The following is a 21,853-nucleotide window of genomic DNA, read 5'->3' on the forward strand; positions in this document are numbered from 1 at the left end:
TAGTATCACACAGGACGAGCTTTATAGGCAGCATCTTACAGGACGAGCTTTATAGGCAGCATCATACAGGACGAGCTTTATAGGCAGCATCACACAGAACGAGCTTTATAGGCAGCATCTTACAGGACGAGCTTTATAGGCAGCATCACACAGGACGAGCGTTATAGGCAGCATCCACCAGGACGAGCGTTATAGGCAGCATCCCACAGGACAAGCTTTATAGGTAGTATCACACAGGACGAGCTTTATAGGCAGCATCTTACAGGACGAGCTTTATAGGCAGCATCATACAGGACGAGCTTTATAGGCAGCATCACACAGAACGAGCTTTATAGGCAGCATCTTACAGGACGAGCGTTATAGGCAGCATCACACATGACAAGCTCTATAGGCAGCATCACACAGGACGAGCGTTATAGGCAGCATCACACAGGACGAGCTTTATAGGCAGCATCACACAGGACGAGCGTTATAGGCAGAATCCCACAGGACAAACGTTATAGGCAGCATCACACAGGACGAACGTTATAGGCAGCATCACACAGGACGAGCGTTATAGGCAGCATCATACAGGACGAGCTTTATAGGCAGCATCACACAGTACAAGCTCTATAGGCAGCATCCCACAGGACGAGCGTTATAGGCAGCATCTTACAGGACGAGCGTTATAGGCAGCATCACACAGGACAAGCTTTATAGGCAGCATCCCACAGGACGAGCGTTATAGGCAGCATCTTACAGGACTAGCTTTATAGGCAGCATCATACAGGACGAGCTTTATAGGCAGCATCATACAGGACGAGCTTTATAAGCAGCATCCTACAGGACGAGCTTTATAGGCAGCATCCTACAGGACAAGCTTTATAGGCAGTATCACACAGGACGAGCTTTATAGGCAGCATCCCACAGGACGAGCTTTATAGGCAGCATCCCACAGGACGAGCTTTATAGGCAGTATCACACAGGACGAGCTTTATAGGCAGCATCACACAGGACGAGCTTTATAGGCAGCATCCCACAGGACGAGCTTTATAGGCAGTATCACACAGGACGAGCTTTATAGGCAGCATCACACAGGACGAGCTTTATAGGCAGCATCACACAGGACGAGCTTTATAGGCAGTATCACACAGGACGAGCGTTATAGGCAGCATCCACCAGGACGAGCGTTATAGGCAGCATCCCACAGGACGAGCGTTATAGGCAGCATCCACCAGGACGAGCGTTATAGGCAGCATCCCACAGGGCGAGCGTTATAGGCAGCATCCACCAGGACGAGCGTTATAGGCAGCATCCACCAGGACGAGCGTTATAGGCAGCATCCCACAGGACAAGCTTTATAGGCAGCATCATACAGGACGAGCTTTATAGGCAGCATCACACAGGACGAGCGCTATAGGCAGCATCACACAGGACGAGCTTTATAGGCAGCATCACACAGGACGAGCGCTATAGGCAGCATCACACAGGATGAGCGTTATAGGCAGCATCACACAGGACAGGTTTTATAGGCAGCATCACACAGGACAAGTTTTATAGGCAGCATCACACAGGACGAGCGCTATAGGCAGCATCACACAGGATGAGCGTTATAGGCAGCATCACACAGGACGAGCTTTATAGGCAGCATCCCACAGGACGAGCGTTATAGGCAGTATCACACAGGACAAGCTTTATAGGCAGCATCACACAGGACGAGCGTTATAGGCAGCATCACACAGGACGAGCTTTATAGGCAGCATCACACAGGACGAGCTTTATAGGCAGCATCACACAGGACGAGCTTTATAGGCAGCATCACATAGGGCCGAGCTCTTTAGGCAGCATCACACAGGACGAGCTTTATAGGCAGCATCATACAGGACGAGCTTTATAGGCAGCATCATACAGGACGAGCTTTATAGGCAGCATCCCGCAGGACGAGCTTTATAGGCAGCATCATATAGGGCCGAGCTCTTTAGGCAGTTTTAGATAGGACGGGGTCTGCAGTTGGTATCACACAGGACAAGCTTTACAGGAAGTATCACACAGCTCAGAGGATAAAGTTTATTACTTTGCATGGGATAAGGTCCTTCACTTCTCTGTCATTCATGGGGTTCTTTGCTAGTCAGAAGCCAAAATGCTTCAGTACTCATGATCCTTAAGGTTCTTCATAACTCAGTGAGGTTCATCAAAAGTCCTAGGATAAGGTTCTTCACTACTCATTGAGAAAGTCACTTCCTACAATGGTTCCTTGGAGAACGTTCTTCGATTCTTAAAGATTAAGTTATTCCTCTCTCAGAATAAAATTATTCAAATGGAATAATAATAATAAGTTCTCTAATAATCCAAGGTTCTTCAGGTGCCCAGGATCTCATCATTGACATAGGACTACTTACTACTGTAAAATATGTTTTAGCATTTCTTTCAAAGGCTTGTGGTTACTCGTAGGATGCACTTCTTTACTACTTCCTTGTGGAGTAGGATCCTTAGAAGCTCACAGTGAATGTTCTTCACTCCTCATAAATGTGGCTCACAATGTAGATGTGTGAATGATGTGTTTGCAGAAGGTTTTATCTTCTTCACTTTCAACAGGTACTTCGCTTAATATAAATCTCCACATCCCTACTAAGGGTACATTCACACAGCGGTATGCCCGCCGTGCGGACATACCGCCATGTGCTGGAGAGGAGGAGGAGGTGACACCTCCTCCCTCCATAGAGAATAGCGGCGCACGGCCGCACACACGCCAAAAGATAGAGCATGCTCTATCTTTTTGCGGTGTGCGGCCCGGATCGGTGCCACACATGTACGTCCCCGCAGACGGCCGTGTGAATGAGCCCTAATACTATGGTTGCCATCCCAGTATCTCCTTGTAGGCACCAGGTTGCCAACCCAGTATCTCCTTGTAGGCACCAGGTTGCCATCCTAGTATCTCTTTGTAGGCACCGGGTTGCCATCCTAGTATCTCCTTGTGGGCACCAGGTTGCCATCCCAGTATCTCCTTGTAGGCACCAGGTTGCCATCCCAGTATCTCCTAGTAGGCACCAGGTTGTCATCCCAGTCTCTCCTTGTAGGCACCAGGTTGCCATCCCAGTATCTCCTAGTAGGCACTAGGTTTCCATCCGAGTCTCTCCTTGTAGGCACCAGGTTGCCATCCCAGTCTCTCCTTGTAGGCACCAGGTTGCCATCCCAGTCTCTCCTTGTAGGCACCAGGTTGCCATCCCAGTATCTCCTTGTAGGCACCAGGTTGCCATCCCAGTATCTCCTTGTAGGCACCAGGTTGCCATCCCAGTCTCTCCTTGTAGGCACCAGGTTGCCATCCCAGTCTCTCCTTGTAGGCACCAGGTTGCCATCCTAGTATCTCCTTGTAGGCACCAGGTTGCCATCCCAGTATCTCCTAGTAGGCACCAGGTTGCCATCCCAGTCTCTCCTTGTAGGCACCAGGTTGCCATCCCAGTCTCTCCTTGTAGGCACCAGGTTGCCATCCTAGTATCTCCTTGTAGGCACCAGGTTGCCATCCCAGTATCTCCTTGTAGGCACCAGGTTGCCATCCCAGTTTCTCCTTGTAGGCACCAGGTTGCCATCCCAGTATCTCCTTGTAGGCACCAGGTTGCCATCCCAGTATCTCCTTGTAGGCACCAGGTTGCCATCCCAGTCTCTCCTTGTAGGCACCACGGGAGGTTCTCCAGCCATGATTACTTGTATTTCTGGGGGTTTTCGCTCCATTTTGTCCTTCTCATAGATTGGTTTGGGGGGGGGGGGGGGGGATAGTAACACAGCTTCACGTGGTGTAGGCAGTGAATGGGTTAGTATTGTCCCTGCTGGGGGCTGAGCGGAGGGAAGCAATGGCTGATGAAAGGAGGATCTTATAACCTGCCAGGGAGCAGGAGAGAATGTGAGATTTACCTGAATAGAAACCATTATGTCCCAAGATAAAATATTATCCAGAAACATTGTCCATAGATTTCCTCATTTACTGTCAATGTTATAATTTTCAGTGTCATATTATTATTTCTGGCCACTAAGGGTTTAAAGGGGTCGTCCACTTTCAGCAAATAATCAATATTGTTTGTATAATACAAAGTTGCACAATTTTCCTTTATACTTCCTGTATCAATTCCTCGTGGTTTTCTAGATCTGATTGTTGCTATTCAACAGGAAGCTTCATAGTTTACTTCCTGTGGATAGAAACCGGTCATGTGATGTCACACAGGTGCACAGCTCGTTATATCCCTGGTCATGTGGTGTCGTGCAGGTGCACGACTCGTTATATCATGCTCCTGTGTGGCATCACATGACAAGGGATATAATGAGCCGTGCACCTGTGTGACATCACATGACTAGGGGTATAACAAGACGTGCACCTGTGTGACATCACATGAACAGGGATATATTGAGCCGTGCACCTGTGTGACATCATATGAGCAGGGATATATTGAGCCGTGCACCTGTGTGACATCACATCACCAGGAACAGGTGTTTTTTCAACAATAAAGCTATCTATCTATCTATCTATCTATCTATCTATCTCCTATCTATCTATCTATCTATCTATCTATCTATCTATCTATCTCCTATCTATCTATCTATCTATCTATCTATCTATCTATCTCCTATCTATCTATCTATCTCATATCTATCTATCTATCTATCTATCTCCTATCTATCTATATGAATTAGATGACTATACGGGATGCAATGTGATCCTGATGGCTATTGTCTCTGAGAGTAAATTCTAGATTTATGAATTTTGGCTTAACTTTAAGTTTGTCCTGGGATTCCTTGGGCCAAGAGGAGAATTGAATTTTTTTTTTTTGAGAACCGCCCCCGAGGAGCATAGTTATAGTGTATATAAGTGATGTGTTATGGACTTGGCTCAATCCTAAGAGTGTGATCCTGGTGTACTTATTGGTATGTTCCCACTGACCCCTTATGTAGGGATGTGGACTTTGATGCATTGAGTACTCAAGGCTGCTACCTCCTGGTGTAGTCCTGATGTAGTTGACAGCCGGCTCAGGCGTGTCAGGGGAGACCGGTGAGAGAAACCAGTTTGGGCATCAGTAAGGAGGAATCTTAGATACACTGGGGCAGATTTACTTACCCGGTCCATTCACGATCCAGCGGTGTGTTCTCATTGGAGGATTCGTGTCTTCCGGCGATTCACTAAGGTAGAGCGCCCGATGTCCACAAGGTGTCACTGCTGCTCTGAAGTTCGTCGGAGTTCACTGAAGTTCACCATGCCAGACCGGGTGCAGGTAAGCGCGGGACAAGCAACACTTTTGTTTTAAAATGCGGCGGGTTTTTCCGAATCCACCGGGTTTTTGTACGGCCACGCCGGGGCCGATGCGCCACAATCCGGTCGCGGGACAAAAGGGACAAAAAGGTCGCGCCACTTACCTTCAACAGGAATAGGCCGGTGAACTTCAGTGCATTCCGGCAGGCCTCGGGGAACTTCAGCGCAGCAGCGACACCTGGTGGACGTTGGAGGAACTGCCTTAGTGAATCCCGCCGGACCCGAATCCACTGCAGAGAACGCCCCGCTGGATCGCGAATGGACCGGGTAGGTAAATCTGCCCCATAATCTTCTAAATAAATATCTACTATATGTATATATTTGTGGACCATAGCATCTTCTCTAGAGATGAGCGAGCACTAAAATGCTCGGGTACTCGTTATTCGAGACGAACTTTTCCCGATGCTCGAGTGCTCGTCTCGAATAACGAGCCCCATTGAAGTCAATGGGAGACTCGAGCATTTTTCAAGGGGACCAAGGCTCTGCACAGGGAAGCTTGGCCAAACACCTGGGAACCTCAGAAAAGGATGGAAACACCACGGAAATGGACAGGAAACAGCAGGGGCCGCATGCATGGATGCCTCTGAGGCTGCTTAATCGCACCATTATGCCAAAATTATGGGCAACAGCATGGCCATGACAGAGTGACAGAATGAAGCTAGATAGCATCTAAAACATCCAATAATTGACCCTGACACTATAGGGGACGGCATGCAGAGGCAGCGGCAGCAGGCTAGAGAGTGTCATGGCGACATACCCTAAATGGACTCAGGCTTCAAACCAATGGGTGGCAGAGAGAAACCAAAGGAGGTGAGCAAGAAGCGCTCAAATAATATCGGTACATGATAAAAGTTTGCCAGTATATTTTGTGGATTACACAGCAGGGTGGCGACAAAGTTAACATGGAAGCCATGAAAACAACCCAAAATTCTGCCTGACACAGCTCGTTTGATAAGGGGACCATGTATGGAGGCAGTGAACTAGTAGTAGATTAAAGGTGCTGCAGTTAAAACTATGTTAGTTGGATCTTGGCATGGAGCTGGCGCTCCGCTGCCAGGCGAGCTTTCGCCAATCCAAGCCCCTGTCTCTAGGCTACTCCCCAAACAGCACTTCTAAGAACCTTTTGTATAAGATCAAGTGTAGTAGCGTTCTTATAAGTTTGGGATATGGCGGGTGAGGGGAATGTAAACAGATGCGCAAGAAGCGCTGAAATAATATCGGTAAATGATAAAAGTTTGCCAGTATATTTTGGGGATTACACAGCAGGGTGGCAACAAAGTTAACAAGTTTGATGTGGAAGCCATGAAAACAACCCAAAATTCTGCCTGACACAGCTCGTTTGATAAGGGGACCATGTATGGAGGCAGTGAACTAGTAGTAGATTAAAGGTGCTGCAGTTAAAACTATGTTAGTTGGATCTTGGCATGGAGCTGGCGCTCCGCTGCCAGGCGAGCTTTCGCCAATCCAAGCCCCTGTCTCTAGGCTACTCCCCAAACAGCACTTCTAAGAACCTTTTGTATAAGATCAAGTGTAGTAGCGTTCTTATAAGTTTGGGATATGGCGGGTGAGGGGAATGTAAACAGATGCGCAAGAAGCGCTGAAATAATATCGGTTAATCATAAAAGTTTGCCAGTATATTTTGTGGATAACACAGCAGGGTGGCGACAAAGTTAACAACTTTGATGTGGAATCCATGAAAACAACCCAAATTTTTGCCTGACACACCTTGTTTGATAAGGGGACGATGTATGGAGGCAGCTATATGGACGACTTTTGGAGGTAGCAATGGAGACAACGTGTGGAGGCTGCTATGGAGACAATTTAATTTGGATAGTGCCTGTATGTGGCAGTCCAAAAAAGTTTTCAAACCAGAGGAGCAGGTAGGTGGCCCTCCAGAAAAATGGAATAGATTGAGTGCCTGTATGTGGCAGTCCAAAAAGGTTATCAAACCAGAGGAGCAGGTAGGTGGCCCTCCAGAAAAATGAAATAGATTGAGTGCCTGTATGTGGCAGTCCAAAAAAGTTTTCAAACCAGAGGAGCAGGTAGGTGGCCCTCCAGAAAAATGGAATAGATTGAGTGCCTGTATGTGGCAGTCCAAAAAAGTTTTTAAACCAGAGGAGCAGGTAGGTGGCCCTCCAGAAAAATGAAATAGATTGAGTGCCTGTATGTGGCAGTCCAAAAAAGTTTTCAAACCAGAGGAGCAGGTAGGTGGCCCTCCAGAAAAATGGAATAGATTGAGTGCCTGTATGTGGCAGTCCAAAAAAGTTTTCAAACCAGAGGAGCAGGTAGGTGGCCCTCCAGAAAAATGGAATAGATTGAGTGCCTGTATGTGGCAGTCCAAAAAAGTTTTCAAACCAGAGGAGCAGGTAGGTGGCCCTCCAGAAAAATGAAATAGATTGAGTGCCTGTATGTGGCAGTCCAAAAAAGTTTTCAAACCAGAGGAGCAGGTAGGTGGCCCTCCAGAAAAATGGAATAGATTGAGTGCCTGTATGTGGCAGTCCAAAAAGGTTTTCAAACCAGAGGAGCAGGTAGGTGGCCCTCCAGAAAAATGAAATAGATTGAGTGCCTGTATGTGGCAGTCCAAAAAAGTTTTCAAACCAGAGGAGCAGTTAGGTGGCCCTCCAGAAAAATGAAATAGATTGAGTGCCTGTATGTGGCAGTCCAAAAAAGTTTTCAAACCAGAGGAGCAGGTAGGTGGCCCTCCAGAAAAATGAAATAGATTGAGTGCCTGTATGTGGCAGTCCAAAAAAGTTTTCAAACCAGAGGAGCAGGTAGGTGGCCCTCCAGAAAAATTGAATAGATTGAGTGTCTGTATGTGGCACTCCCAAAAATTGTTTAAAACAGAGGACCGGGTAGGTGGCCCTCCAGAAAAATTAAATGCATAAAGTACTATAGCTAGAGCCAGTGGGCCCTGTCAAAAAATAGCCAGTTTCCTCTGCTTTAGTGTACAAAGAGGAGGAGAAGGAGGAAAATGAGGAGGAGGAGGAGTGCATAAATTATTCAGGTTGAGCTTCCTTCACCTGGTGGAGATTGGAAATTATGAGAAATCCAGGCTTTATTCATCTTAATAAGCGTCAGCCTGTCAGCGCTGTCAGTCGACATGCGTGTACGCTTATCGGTGATGATGCCACCAGCTGCACTGAAAACCCGCTCGGACAAGACGCTAGCGGCAGGGCAGGCAAGAACCTCCAAGGCGTACAGCGCCAGTTCGTGCCACATGTCCAGCTTTGAAACCCAGTAGTTGTAGGGAGCTGTGTGATCATTTAGGACGATGGTATGGTCAGCTATGTACTCCCTCACCATCTTTCTGTAAAGATCAGCCCTACTCTGCCGAGACTGGGGACAGGTGACAGTGTCTTGCTGGGGTGACATAAAGCTGGCAAAAGCCTTGTAAAGCGTACCCTTGCCAGTGCTGGACAAGCTGCCTGCTCGCCTACTCTCCCTCGCTACTTGTCCCGCAGAACTACGCACTCTGCCGCTAGCGCTGTCAGAAGGGAAATACTGTTTCAGCTTGTGCACCAGGGCCTGCTGGTATTCATGCATTCTCACACTCCTTTCCTCTCCAGGGATGAGAGTGGAAAGATTTTGCTTGTACCGTGGCTCCAGGAGAGTGAATACCCAGTAATCGGAGCTGGAATAAATTCTTTGAACGCGAGGGTCACGGGATAGGCAGCCTAGCATGAAATCAGCCATATGCGCCAGAGTCCCAACGCGCAAGAATTCACTCCCCTCACTGGCCTGACTGCCCATTTCCTCCTCCTCCAACTCTTCCAACTCCTCTTCTTCTGCCCATACACGCTGAACAGTGAAGGTCTGAGCAATGCTCCCCTCTTGTGTCTCGCCAACATTCTCCTCCTCTTCCTCCTCATCCTCCTCCACCTCCTCCGATATGCGCTGAGAAACAGACCTGAGGGTGCTTTGGCTATCAACAAGGGAATCTTCTTCCCCCGTCTCTTGTGACGAGCGCAAAGCTTCCGACTTCATGCTGATCAGAGAGTTTTTCAACAGGCCAAGCAGCGGGATGGTGAGGCTGATGATGGCGGCATCGCCACTGACCATCTGTGTTGACTCCTCAAAGTTACTCAGCACCTGACAGATATCAGACACTCCTCATCGTAGACTTGAGGAAGCTGACTGACCTGACTACCAGTTCTGGTGGAAGTTGACATCTGGCAGTCTACAATCGCTCTGCGCTGCTGGTAAACTCTGGATAACATGGTTAATGTTGAATTCCACCTCGTGGGCACGTCGCACAACAGTCGGTGAGCGGGCAGTTGGAGGCGGCGCTGCGCTGCCCTGAGAGTGGCAGCATCTGTGCTGGACTTCCTGAAATGCGCACAGATGCGGCGCACCTTCGTGAGCAAATCTGACAGATTGGGGTATGTCTTGAGGAAACGCTGAACTATCAGATTTAACACATGGGCCAGGCATGGCACATGTGTCAGTCTGCCGAGTTGCAGAGCCGCCACCAGGTTACGGCCGTTGTCACACACAACCATGCCTGGCTTCAGGTTCAGCGGTGCCAGCCACAGATCAGTCTGTGCCGTGATGCCCTGTAATAGTTCTTGGGCGGTGTGCCTTTTATCGCCTAGGCTCAGCAGTTTGAGCACCGCCTGCTGTCGCTTAGCGACGGCACTGCTGCTGTGCCTAGAGCTAGCGACTGATGGCGCCATGCCCACAGATGGTAGTTCGGAGGAGGAGGTGGAGGAGGGGTGGGAGGAGGAGGAGGCATAGTCGGCCTTTGAGACCTGGACCGAGGTAGGCCCCGCAATCCTCGGCGTCGGCAGTATATGACCAGCCGCAGGGTCAGACTCGGTCCCAGCCTCCACCAAGTTAACCCAATGTGCCGTCAGCGATATATAGTGGCCCTGCCCGGCAGCACTCGTCCACGTGTCCGTGGTCAGGTGGACCTTGTCAGAAACGGCGTTGGTCAGGGCACGGATGATGTTGTCGGACACGTGCTGGTGCAGGGCTGGGACGGCACATCGGGAAAAGTAGTGGCGGCTGGGGACCGAATACCGAGGGGCGGCCGCCGCCATGAGGTTGCGAAAGGCCTCGGTCTCTACTAGCCTATAGGGCAGCATCTCCAGGCTAAGCAATCTGGAGATGTGGACATTAAGGGCTTGGGCGTGCGGGTGGGTTGCACTATATTTTCTTTTCTGCTCCAGCGTCTGGGGTATGGAGAGCTGAACGCTGGTGGATGCTGTGGAGGATCGTGGAGGCGACGATGGGGTTTTTGTGCCAGGGTCCTGGGCAGGGGGCTGACTATCAGCTGACACAGGGGAAGGAGCAGTGGTGTGCACGGCCGGAGGTGAACGGGCTTGGTGCCACTGATTCGGGTGTTTAGCATTCATATGCCTGCGCATACTGGTGGTAGTTAAGCTAGTAGTGGTGGAACCCCTGCTGATCCTGGTTTGGCAAATGTTGCACACCACAGTCCGTCGGTCATCCGGTGTTTCCTTAAAGAACCTCCAGACTTCTGAAAATCTAGCCCTCGCCGCGGGAGCCCTCGCCACGGGAGCTTCACTACGTGACACATTTGGCACTGATGCACCTGCTCTGGCCCTGCCTCTCCGTCTGGCCCCACCACTGCCTCTTCCAACCTGTTCTGCTATAGGACTCGCCTCCGTCTCAGAAGCACTGTGTTCACCCGGCCTCTCAACCCAGCTTGGGTCTGTCACCTCATCATCCTCCGATCCCTCAGTCTGCTCTCCCCTCGGACTTCCTGCCCTGACAACAACTTCCCCACTGTCTGACAACCGTGTCTCCTCATCGTCGGACACCTCTTTACACACTTCTTCCACTACGTCAAGAAGGTCATCATCACCCACAGACTGCGACTGGTGGAAAACCTGGGCATCGGAAAATTGCTCAGCAGCAACCGGACAAGTGGTTTGTGACTGTGGGAAGGGTCCAGAAAACAGTTCCTCAGAGTATGCCGGTTCAAATGCCAAATTTTCCTGGGAGGGGGCAGACTGGGGGGGAGGAGGCTGAGGTGCAGGAGCTGGAGGAGTGCCGATTTCGGTGACATGGGTGGACTGCGTGGAAGACTGACTGGTGGACAAATTGCTCGAAGCATTGTCGGCAATCCACGACATCACCTGTTCGCACTGTTCTGGCCTCAACAGTGCTCTACCACGAGTCCCAGTAACTTCAGACATGATGAACCTAGGGAGTGTAGCTCTGCGGCGTTCCCCTGCTCCCTCATCAGCAGGTGGTGTCTCACCCCGCCCAGGACCACGGCCTCTGACCCCTGCAGTAGATGGACGCCCACGTCCCCGCCCTCGTCCTCGTCCTCTACCCCTAGCCCTCGGGTTAAACATTTTGAAAATGAAAGTTATATAACTTTAATTTTGTTTTTAACTTTTTTTTGTTTTTTTTGTATTTTTTAGGTTTTTTTTGTGTTTTTTAGTTTTTAAAACCAAACAATGCTATCCTATTGCTATGGCTATTTTCTAGCCAAGTATGAAAGCACACTGATGAGATGACGCTGAGTTATGAAAAAATAAACGTAAAATAAAAAGAAACTGGCAGACTGTGCCTAATTGAAATCCAACCCCTAATAAATTTTCCCACTTCGGTCTTTGCGATGGATATGTGCGTCACTAAGCGCTAAACACAGCGGTCGCAAGTCTCACTCCAAATTCCTGACAATTTGCTAGTAGATGCACTGCAGCAAGGACAGCCACCAGCAGATCAACCAGAAATAAAATATATATAACGCTATTGTAGGCGTAAGTAAGCCGTTTGGATTCTCCTTTGGCTATTTTCTAGCCAAGTATGAAAGCACACTGATGAGATGACGCTGAGTTATGAAAAAATAAACGTAAAATAAAAAGGAAATGGCAGACTGTGCCTAATTGAAATCCAACCCCTAATAAATTTTCCCACTTTGGTGTTTGAGGTGGATATGTGTGTCACTAAGAGCTAAACACAACGGTAGCAAGTCCCCCTGCAAATTCCTCACAATATGGTACTAGCTGCAAATAAAAAAAAAAAAGTATAACGTTATTGTAGCCCTAAGAAGGGCTGTTGGGTTGTTGGAGAATCACTCCTGCCTAACAGTAAGCTAATAGAACACCCTAACGCTTTCCCTGACCAGCAGCAGCTCTCTCCCTAGCGGCATCCAGACACAGAATGATCCGAGCAGCGCAGGCAGGGGCTAGTCTATTCCAGGGTCACCTGATCTGGCCAGCCAACCACTGCTATCGACGTGTAAGGGTACCACGTCATGCTGGGTGGAGTGCAGAGTCTCCTGGCTTGTGATTGGCTCTGTTTCTGGCCGCCAAAAAGCAAAACGGCGGGAGCTGCCATTTTCTCGAGCGGGCGAAGTATTCGTCCGAGCAACGAGCAGTTTCGAGTACGCTAATGCTCGAACGAGCATCAAGCTCGGACGAGTATGTTCGCTCATCTCTAATCTTCTCCAATACATCATCCCAGTCACACCGACTGGTTTAGATACTCTAAGTGTGGACTGCAGGGCGGCCTGACACAGGGATTATTTCAAGGCCTTACTTCGACAATACCCAAGGTAACCTCCACCGAGACTGCTCCAATAATAAACACTTCCTAACCCGGAGCCGGATTGGCCCCTGTAATACCGCATACCCCAAATATAAATAACCACACAGAAACCATTGCTTAACCATTCTCAATAGTGGGTTGACTCGGGGTCGGCCACAGCTTTATTGGAACCATTGATAATTTAACCATTTCTTTGTTTGAATATATACACACTTTTAACCATTCCACTTTACATAACACCAGATACCCCCCTGTATGCCTGCCATGTGTAAGGGCATGTAGAGCAGTGTTACCCCTAAAAAACCGCCCGCTGTGACAAAAACTACACAAAAAAGATATAAAAAAAGATATGAAAATGAGGGTGAGTCTCTGCTGTTCATAGTATGTCAGCATGTGCCCACCTCTTGTACCGCCCACCTCTTACTAGCCACGCCCCCAGCACATCCCTCTGATAAATGGAGAGAGGGAAGAACAACCTCCAATTAAAGGGGCCAAGCACCTGTTATTGTATTCAGACTGCTAGCCACGTAGTCATTAGCCCAACGGCTATGCACCTAGGGGCTATCAAAACGGTATGGGAACGGGCGGTAACACTCACCACACAAGCCAAACCTTAGAGGTGTCTCACTTCAATATCTCCATCTATTACATCCTACAAAGACTTTTTGGTGGTCACATACCACTCTAAGGCTCTACCACTCCATGCCTGCGGTTTTGTCACTGAACTAACACTAATTCATTCATTGACTTCTCTTGCCATCAGTCGTTTGGCTCTGTACTTCTTCGCGAAGCAACTTTTCAGATGGTCTACTTTTCATATTGACCCTTTGGGGGCGCCTTGTGACTTTGATTGTTATCCATCTTATTCCTAATTACGTGTCTTGTTTCTTTGCAGACAGTGTTCCTTCACCATTCCTGTTCTGCTGAGGAGCGGGACCATGGGAAAGGGATGCTTAGATGTGAAGCGTCATACTGAACCTATCAATGTTGAGATCATCCTTGAGGTCAGCGGTGTGAACCATACAATCCTCAAAGAGCAAATCCCACCTGTGGACACCTTCAAGTGCCCTGAATTCCAGGTGAGTTCTCAGGTCTACAGATGCAGTGGTCAGAGTAGTTGGAGATGTGACTAGGCCCATTAGCTAGAACTTTGAGTTCCTTCAAATTAAAGTCAATTTTGGCAGCCTTGTAAAACCTTGAACCTTACTCAGTGCACTGAGATTTATGACACAAGCTGCCATTTGTTTCTCCTCCTTCCTTTAGGAGCTCATTGACTTTTGAAAGTCGGATGTGGCATTAGATCAGACTATAGTGAAGTAACTGAGGCTACGGAGAAATGTGCAGCAGCAAGGGTTGCATAATTTTCCTTTTACTTCACTCTCACTACAATCAGAGCAAATGTCACCGGATATAACTGTTGTATTATCGCTTGTAATTAGTGATGAGCGAACCCATCAGTGCAGTTTGGGTATGGTGGTTTCAGTCGAACCAATCACGGGTGTTAACCTTTTAAATAGTTCTGATCATCTACCAGTAACACATGCCAGTGACGTGTGTTACCGGCGGGGGGTGGTGAACCAAACTCGGACCTCTGACTGAACATTGTGGTCTGGGTCCGCTCATCACTATTAATAATACATTATGGGGCAGATTTACTTACCCGGCCCATTCGCGATCCCGCAGCGCCTTCTCTGCGGTGGATTCGGGTCCAGCCGGGATTCACTAAGGTAGTTCCTCTGCCTTCCACCAGGTGGCGCTGCTGCGCTGAAAAGCATCCGAATGCCCTAAATTTCTCCAAGCCGGACCAAGTGAAGGTAAGAGCGTCCCAAGCGACACATTTTCCATTTTTAAATGCGGCGGTTCTTCCGAATACGTCGGGTTTTCGTTCGGCCACGCCCCCCGGGAAATCGGCGCAAATCGGAAATATTCGGGTAACACGTCGGGAAAACGCGAATCGGGTCCTTAGTAAATGGCCCCCTATGTGTGCAACATACATGGAGCTGAGCAACTATATCCAAGCTGTGAGTATACATGTACACAAGCTGCCATAATTTAGGCACCCACCTTACATAGAGCTGTTGTCATGGGTGCTCCCACGATCCACGTCTTGGGTTGCGGCCTCACCCATGATCCTCCGTGTGCCCCTGCACCCCACACTCACCTCTAATCATTCCTGACTTCCGTCCGGGGGCTGTGCGAGCATGTTCCCATCTCCTAGGGCACGCACGCTCCGGCTTAAGAAGATTTAAAGGGCCAGTGCACCTCTGATTGGTGCTGGTCCTTTTAGGAAATGGCTAAATGCCGGCTTCTTCCAGCATTCCCTGCCGGATCTTCATGCTCTGTGCCGTTGATCCCATTTCCGCCGTTCCACTCCCAGCCTTGACCTTCTGCTTTGCATCTGACCCTGAACCTCTGCCACCTGTCTTGACCTCCTGCCTGTCCCCGACCACAAACTTGCCTACCGACTCTGTACTTTGCCTTGGCTGCCACCACGGACGAAGTCGCACCTGCGGAACGACCTGGTGGTGGCAAGCCGCAGAAAGACTCCGGTCCCAGATGTCGGCTTGTGTCTTCGCCCACCGTGGTCCAGTGGGTGCACTACCCCTGGAGCCTGACAGCTGTTTTGTATTATGCTAAAAAATAAGTTCTAAAGAAAAATATGTAAATAATCCAAGAATAAGTGAATGTTGACCAAAAGAAATCGCCACATTAGCACTCACATATCATTTGAATCCATTTATGGAATTTCTCGGCTCCATTGACTTGTGCTCCTTCATTCAGGTGAATGCTGTTGTTTTGTAAAGCACCACGGAATTTGATGGCGCTATATAAATAAAGATTATTATTATTGTTATTAATACTGTACATTTTTTAGAATGTTTTTTTACTCCCATGAAGACATTTCCATTCATGTTTTATTATTTTTTTTTACCTTGATTTTTCTCGTCAGGTCCCGGTTCTGCTAAAACCTGCCCCAGTCTTTCTGTCGTTGAGCGCAGTCGGAACCAACTACAGGTATACGTCACGTAATGCCGTAGTGGTGGCTCCTGATGGCAAATTCACAATGATGCAGTTAGAAAGGTCCATATACAAGCCCGGACAGCAAGGTAGGTTCACAGACTCATAGAGAGGGTACTTGTCATCTGTAAATAATAAGGCCAAGGCTGATTGGCTCCTAGAGCTGCCCCTCCCTCATGACCCCTCAACTACTCTACTAGAAGATTGTGCTTTCCATGGACAAGAAGAGCTAAATATTATCAGCAAAACATATTTAGAATTTTTAGAAAGAGAAAAATATTTTATTAAACAGTATTTATTAGGAATGTTTATTTTACAGTGAAACTCAATCTCATTGCATTGGATAATGACCTAAAACCTGTGGAGGAAACAGTAAGTAAATTGTTCTGAGATATGAAAATTTTCCACCCCCATAATATTCTTCCATTTATGTGGGTTCTTTTAATGTTTTAATTAATGTACATAGGGGGGAGTATTATAGTAGTTATATTCTTGTACATAGGGGGGAGTATTATAGCAGTTATATTCTTGTACATAGGGGGCAGTATTATAGTAGTTATATTCCTGTACATAGGGGGCAGTATTATAGTAGTTATATTCTTGTACATAGGGGGCAGTATTATAGTAGTTATATTCTTGTACATAGGGGGCAGTATTATGGTAGTTATATTCCTGTACATAGGGGGCAGTATTATAGTAGTTATATTCTTGTACATAGGGGGCAGTATTATAGTAGCTATATTCTTGTACATAGGGGGCAGTATTATAGTAGTTATATTCCTGTACATAGGGGGCAGTATTATAGTAGTTATATTCTTGTACATAGGGGGCAGTATTATAGTAGTTATATTCTTGTACAAAGGAGCAGTATTATAGTAGTTATATACTAGTACATAGGGATGAAGTATTATAGTAGTTATATTCTTGTACATAGGGAGCAGTATTATAGTAGTTATATTCCTGTACATAGGGGCAGTATTATATTAATTATATTCTTGTACATAGGGGGCGGTATTATAGTAGTTATATTCTTGTACATAGTGGGCAGTATTATAGTAGTTATATTCTTGTACATAGGGGGCAGTTTTATAGTAGTTATATTCTTGTACATAGGAGCAGTATTGTAGTAGTTATATTCTTGTACATAGGAGCAGTATTATAGTAGTTATATTCTTGTACATAGGGGGCAGTATTATAGTAGCTATATTCTTGTACATAGGGGGCAGTATTATAGTAGTTATATTCTTGTAAATAGGGGGCAGTATTATAGTAAATATATTCTTGTGCATAGGGGGCAGTATAATAGTAGTTATAGTCTTGTACATAGGGGGCAGTATTATAGTAGTTATATTCTTGTACATAGGAGGCAGTGTTATAGTAGTTATATTCCTGTACATAGGGGGCAGTATTATAGTAGCTATATTCCTGTACATAGAAGGCAGTATTATGGTAGTTATATTCCTGTACATAGGGGGCAGTATTATAGTAGTCATATTCTTGTACATAGGGGGCAGTATTATAGTAGTTATATTCTTGTACATAGGGGGCAGTATTATAGTAGTTATATTCTTGTACATAGGGAGCAGTATTATAGTAGTTATATTCTTGTACATAGGGGGCAGTATTATAGTAGTTATATTCTTGTACATAGGAGCAGTATTATAGTAGTTATATTCTTGTACCTAGGGGGCAGTATTATAGTAGTTATATTCCTGTACATAGGGGGCAGTATTATAGTAGTTATATTCTTGTACATAGGGGGCAGTATTATAGTAGCTATATTCTTGTACATAGGGGGCAGTATTATAGTAGTTATATTCTTGTACATAGGGGGCAGTATTATAGTAGTTATATTCCTGTACATAGGGGGCAGTATTATAGTAGTTATATTCTTGTACATAGGGGGCAGTATTATAGTAGTTATATTCTTGTACATAGGGGGCAGTATTATAGTAGTTATATACTAGTACATATTGATGAAGTATTATAGTAGTTATATTCTTGTACATAGGGAGCAGTATTATAGTAGTTATATTCCTGTACATAGGGGGCAGTATAATAGTAGTTATATTCTTGTACATAGGGGGCAGTATTATAGTAGTTATATTCTTGTACATAGGGAGCAGTATTATAGTAGTTATATTCTTGAACATAGGGGGCAGTATTATGGTAGTTATATTCCTGTACATAGGGGGCAGTATTATAGTAGTTATATTCTTGTACATAGGAGCAGTATTATAGTAGTTATATTCTTGTACATAGGGGGCAGTATTTTAGTAGTTATATTCCTGTACATAGGGGGCAGTATTATAGTAGTTATATTCTTGTACATAGGGGGCAGTATTATAGTAGCTATATTCTTGTACATAGGGGGCAGTATAATAGTAGTTATATTCTTGTACATAGGGGGCAGTATTATAGTAGTTATATTCTTGTACATAGGGAGCAGTATTATAGTAGTTATATTCTTGAACATAGGGGGCAGTATTATGGTAGTTATATTCCTGTACATAGGGGGCAGTATTATAGTAGTTATATTCTTGTACATAGGAGCAGTATTATAGTAGTTATATTCTTGTACATAGGGGGCAGTATTTTAGTAGTTATATTCCTGTACATAGGGGACAGTATTATAGTAGTTATATTCTTGTACATAGGGGGCAGTATTATAGTAGCTATATTCTTGTACATAGGGGGCAGTATTATAGTAGTTATATTCTTGTACATAGGGAGCAGTATTATAGTAGTTATATTCTTGTACATAGGAGCAGTATTGTAGTAGTTATATTCTTGTACATAGGAGCAGTATTATAGTAGTTATATACTAGTACATAGGGATGAATTATTATAGTAGTTATATTCTTGTACATAGGGAGCAGTATTATAGTAGTTATATTCCTGTACATAGGGGCAGTATTATAGTAGTTATATTCTTGTACATAGGGGGCAGTATTATAGTAGTTATATTCTTGTACATAGGAGCAGTATTATAGTAGTTATATTCTTGTACATAGGAGCAGTATTATAGTAGTTATATTCTTGTACATAGGGGGCAGTATTATAGTAGTTATATTCCTGTACATAGGGGCAGTATTATAGTAGTTATATTCTTGTCCATAGGGAGCAGTATTATAGTAGTTATATTCCTGTACATAGGGGCAGTATTATAGTAGTTATATTCTTGTACATAGGGGGCAGTATTATAGTAGTTATATTCTTGTACATAGGAGCAGTATTATAGTAGTTATATTCTTGTACATAGGAGCAGTATTATAGTAGTTATATTCTTGTACATAGGGGGCAGTATTATAGTAGTTATATTCCTGTACATAGGAGCAGTATTATAGTAGTTATATACTAGTACATAGGGATGAAGTATTATAGTAGTTATATTTTTGTACATAGGGAGCAGTATTATAGTAGTTATATTCCTGTACATAGGGGCAGTATTATAGTAGTTATATTCTTGTACATAGGGGGCAGTTTTATAGTAGTTATATTCTTGTACATAGGAGCAGTAAATTGTAGTAGTTATATTCTTGTACATAGGAGCAGTATTATAGTAGTTATATTCTTGTACATAGGGGGCAGTATTATAGTAGCTATATTCTTGTACACAGGGGGCAGTATTATAGTAGTTATATTCTTGTACATAGGGGGCAGTATTATAGTAATTATATTCTTGTACATAGGGGGCAGTGTTATAGTAGTTATATTCCTTTACATAGGGGGCAATTTTTATTAGTAAAAACAAACAAAAATTTACAATACATTCTTGTCAGAATGAAAAATAAAACAATTATTTAACAAAGATCAAACACATCAGCAAAATAATGAATTTAGAGTAACTTCAAATTAAAAAGTCCATCACTGGTAATAAGGGAAAAAAAGAAATAAACAGAATTCCATGACATATAATCCATCACTGTAGATTTATGTTCCTCCATAACTGAACATTCTCACTCTTTTTCCTGAACTCTAATGATCGGATCCACCTCAGCTCTGACAGTATCTGTGTGACTGCGGTCATGTGCTGGAAGGACTCATTATGGACGGACACTCTGGTCCTGGTGTGCCAGTGGTAGTACTTAGTTACCGTGATGATCAGGTACATGGTCCCCCTGTCGATGCCGGCTACCTATGGTGTCACCCCATAGATTATGTCCGGGTAGGTCAGAGACTGCAGTCTTGGTATCCTAAGCCTGCGGGACACCTCCTGCCATATCTGCCTCCCTCCCTGGCACTCGGTAATGAAGTGCTGCATCGTCTCCTCCTGCTGACAACCCAAGGGGCACATACGGTCTGAGACACTCAAAAACTTTAAATTGCCCCTAACAAAAAGCTTCCCGTGCAGTGATAACCAGGCGATGTCGAATAGTTTTGCAGGAAGCCTAGGACTATTGAGGAGCTTCAGACTTTTCTGCAATGTGGTCGTTGTGCAGTCCCTCAGAGCTGGCTGTAAAGTATAAAAGGTCCTACAGACACTCATATAAAGGTCCTTCCTGGTCTTACTCTCCAGATAGGTCTTATTTATTCTCCACTTTTTCACACACCTGAGACCATACTCCAGACACTGGGGGAGGAAGCCAGGAGTCCACCGACCCCTCTTGAGACTGCCGCCTCGCACCCAAGACTCTGCAAAAGGCAATATCCAGTCCCTGACACTACTTACCCACAGGAGACCATTATTTGAGTCCAGGCTTCCAAAATTAACTTTCAGAAACATGGAGTCAAAAAAGACCCTTGGATTTAACATATCCAGCCCACCCTCTCTCCTCTGCAGGTAGGTGATCCCTCTTTTTACTGGGTTCAACCTGTTCCCCCATAAAAGCTGGAAGAACAGGCTAAAGAGCCTAGCGGAGAAAGATTCTGGCAAAGGAAAGACGACAGAGACGTAGAGGAAGACAGGGACCAGGTAAGTCTTCAGCAGAGTAACCCTTTCTCTATAGGTCAGCCTCCAGTTCTTCCATCGCTGAACCTTTACATTTCCGGTTTCCAACTTCTCTTCCCAATTTAGTTTGGCATTATCTTCCTTAGCGCCTCTGTTCTTAAAGCGCACCACGTTCCTCCTCTTAAACGCCTGCCCGGAGTATTGTGCACTGGAGGTAAAGGAGGGAGCGCCGCGGCTCCAGGCATTTCTAGGAGGCTCTTGACGGGGTTCACTCTGGCTATTAGGGGGAGGGTCTAATCTAGGGGGATCTGACTTATTTGGGGGGCTTGATGTTAGAGGGGGGAAATCACATACATCATCCTGTACAACCCCCTGCGCCCCATCCACCTCTATGCTATTATTAGATGGTTGCATATCCCAGACAGACTGAGGGTCCCCTCCATCCCCCAACCCCTCAGGTTCATCAGAATGTCCCCCAGTGTCCCCAGTTTCGGTCACAGCAGCACAGATCTCCTGGGACAGTGCATCAGTCTGACACACAGAGGAAAATGCTTTGTCTTGCTGCTGCGCAGTCACTGCTGGGACTTGTTGTACCACATCCTCGTGCTCCTCAGTGACTGCTGCAGAGGTCTGCGGCTGATCCTGCGACTGTCCCTTTTGGAAGGAGAAGCTAGCGGATTTCAGTAAAGGTGTTGTAACACGGGGCACATCTGGGATCTTGGGTCTGGGGTCACAGCTCTGCTTCTGCTGCGAGAAGCGCTCCCTATTCCGATATGTCTCGGCCAGGGGTCCCATCTTCTCCAGAACACAGTCCATGTCCCTCACCACCTGTGCCAGCTCTATGCTCAGTGAGTGCAGCTTGGTATCATACAGTCTCTTACTCTCTGGATGCGCAGTTTTCAGGTTATACATACAGTCTATCTGCATCTGCAGCATTTCCTTATGGTGGCTAAGCTCCCCCAGCCTCCTTACCAGTCCTGGGATCTCCTCTGCTAGCCTCAGCTCAGGCGCTCGCACGGTCTCCTTCCCCTGCTGTGCTGGTCGGGGTGCTGCTCCAGGTGGTCTAGGAGCACCCGTCTCCTTTGCTGCTCCAGTCTTTCTGCCTGCAGTGGCAGAGCTTGAGGCCTGTTCACACTGTGCAGGGA

General features: G+C 46.2%; 1 protein-coding gene across 3 annotated transcripts in view; it reads left to right on the forward strand.

Annotated features, from left to right (window-relative positions):
* The window catches only part of LOC140105828 (ovostatin-like), a 163,437-nt gene that overhangs the window by 49,007 nt on the left and 92,577 nt on the right, over positions 1-21,853 (forward strand). For all 3 annotated transcript variants that reach the window (XR_011850649.1, XR_011850650.1, XM_072129929.1), the window contains exons 2-4: positions 13,695-13,878; positions 15,750-15,906; positions 16,137-16,189. Coding sequence is in view for 1 of the 3 variants with exons in the window: in XM_072129929.1 (XP_071986030.1) it covers positions 13,695-13,878; positions 15,750-15,906; positions 16,137-16,189 (394 nt within the window). In the remaining 2 variants the exon portion in view is untranslated. The remainder of the gene's footprint in view (positions 1-13,694; positions 13,879-15,749; positions 15,907-16,136; positions 16,190-21,853) is intronic.

Source organism: Engystomops pustulosus, chromosome 11 (assembly GCF_040894005.1).
Source record: "Engystomops pustulosus chromosome 11, aEngPut4.maternal, whole genome shotgun sequence".
Classification (NCBI taxonomy): domain Eukaryota; kingdom Metazoa; phylum Chordata; class Amphibia; order Anura; family Leptodactylidae; genus Engystomops; species Engystomops pustulosus.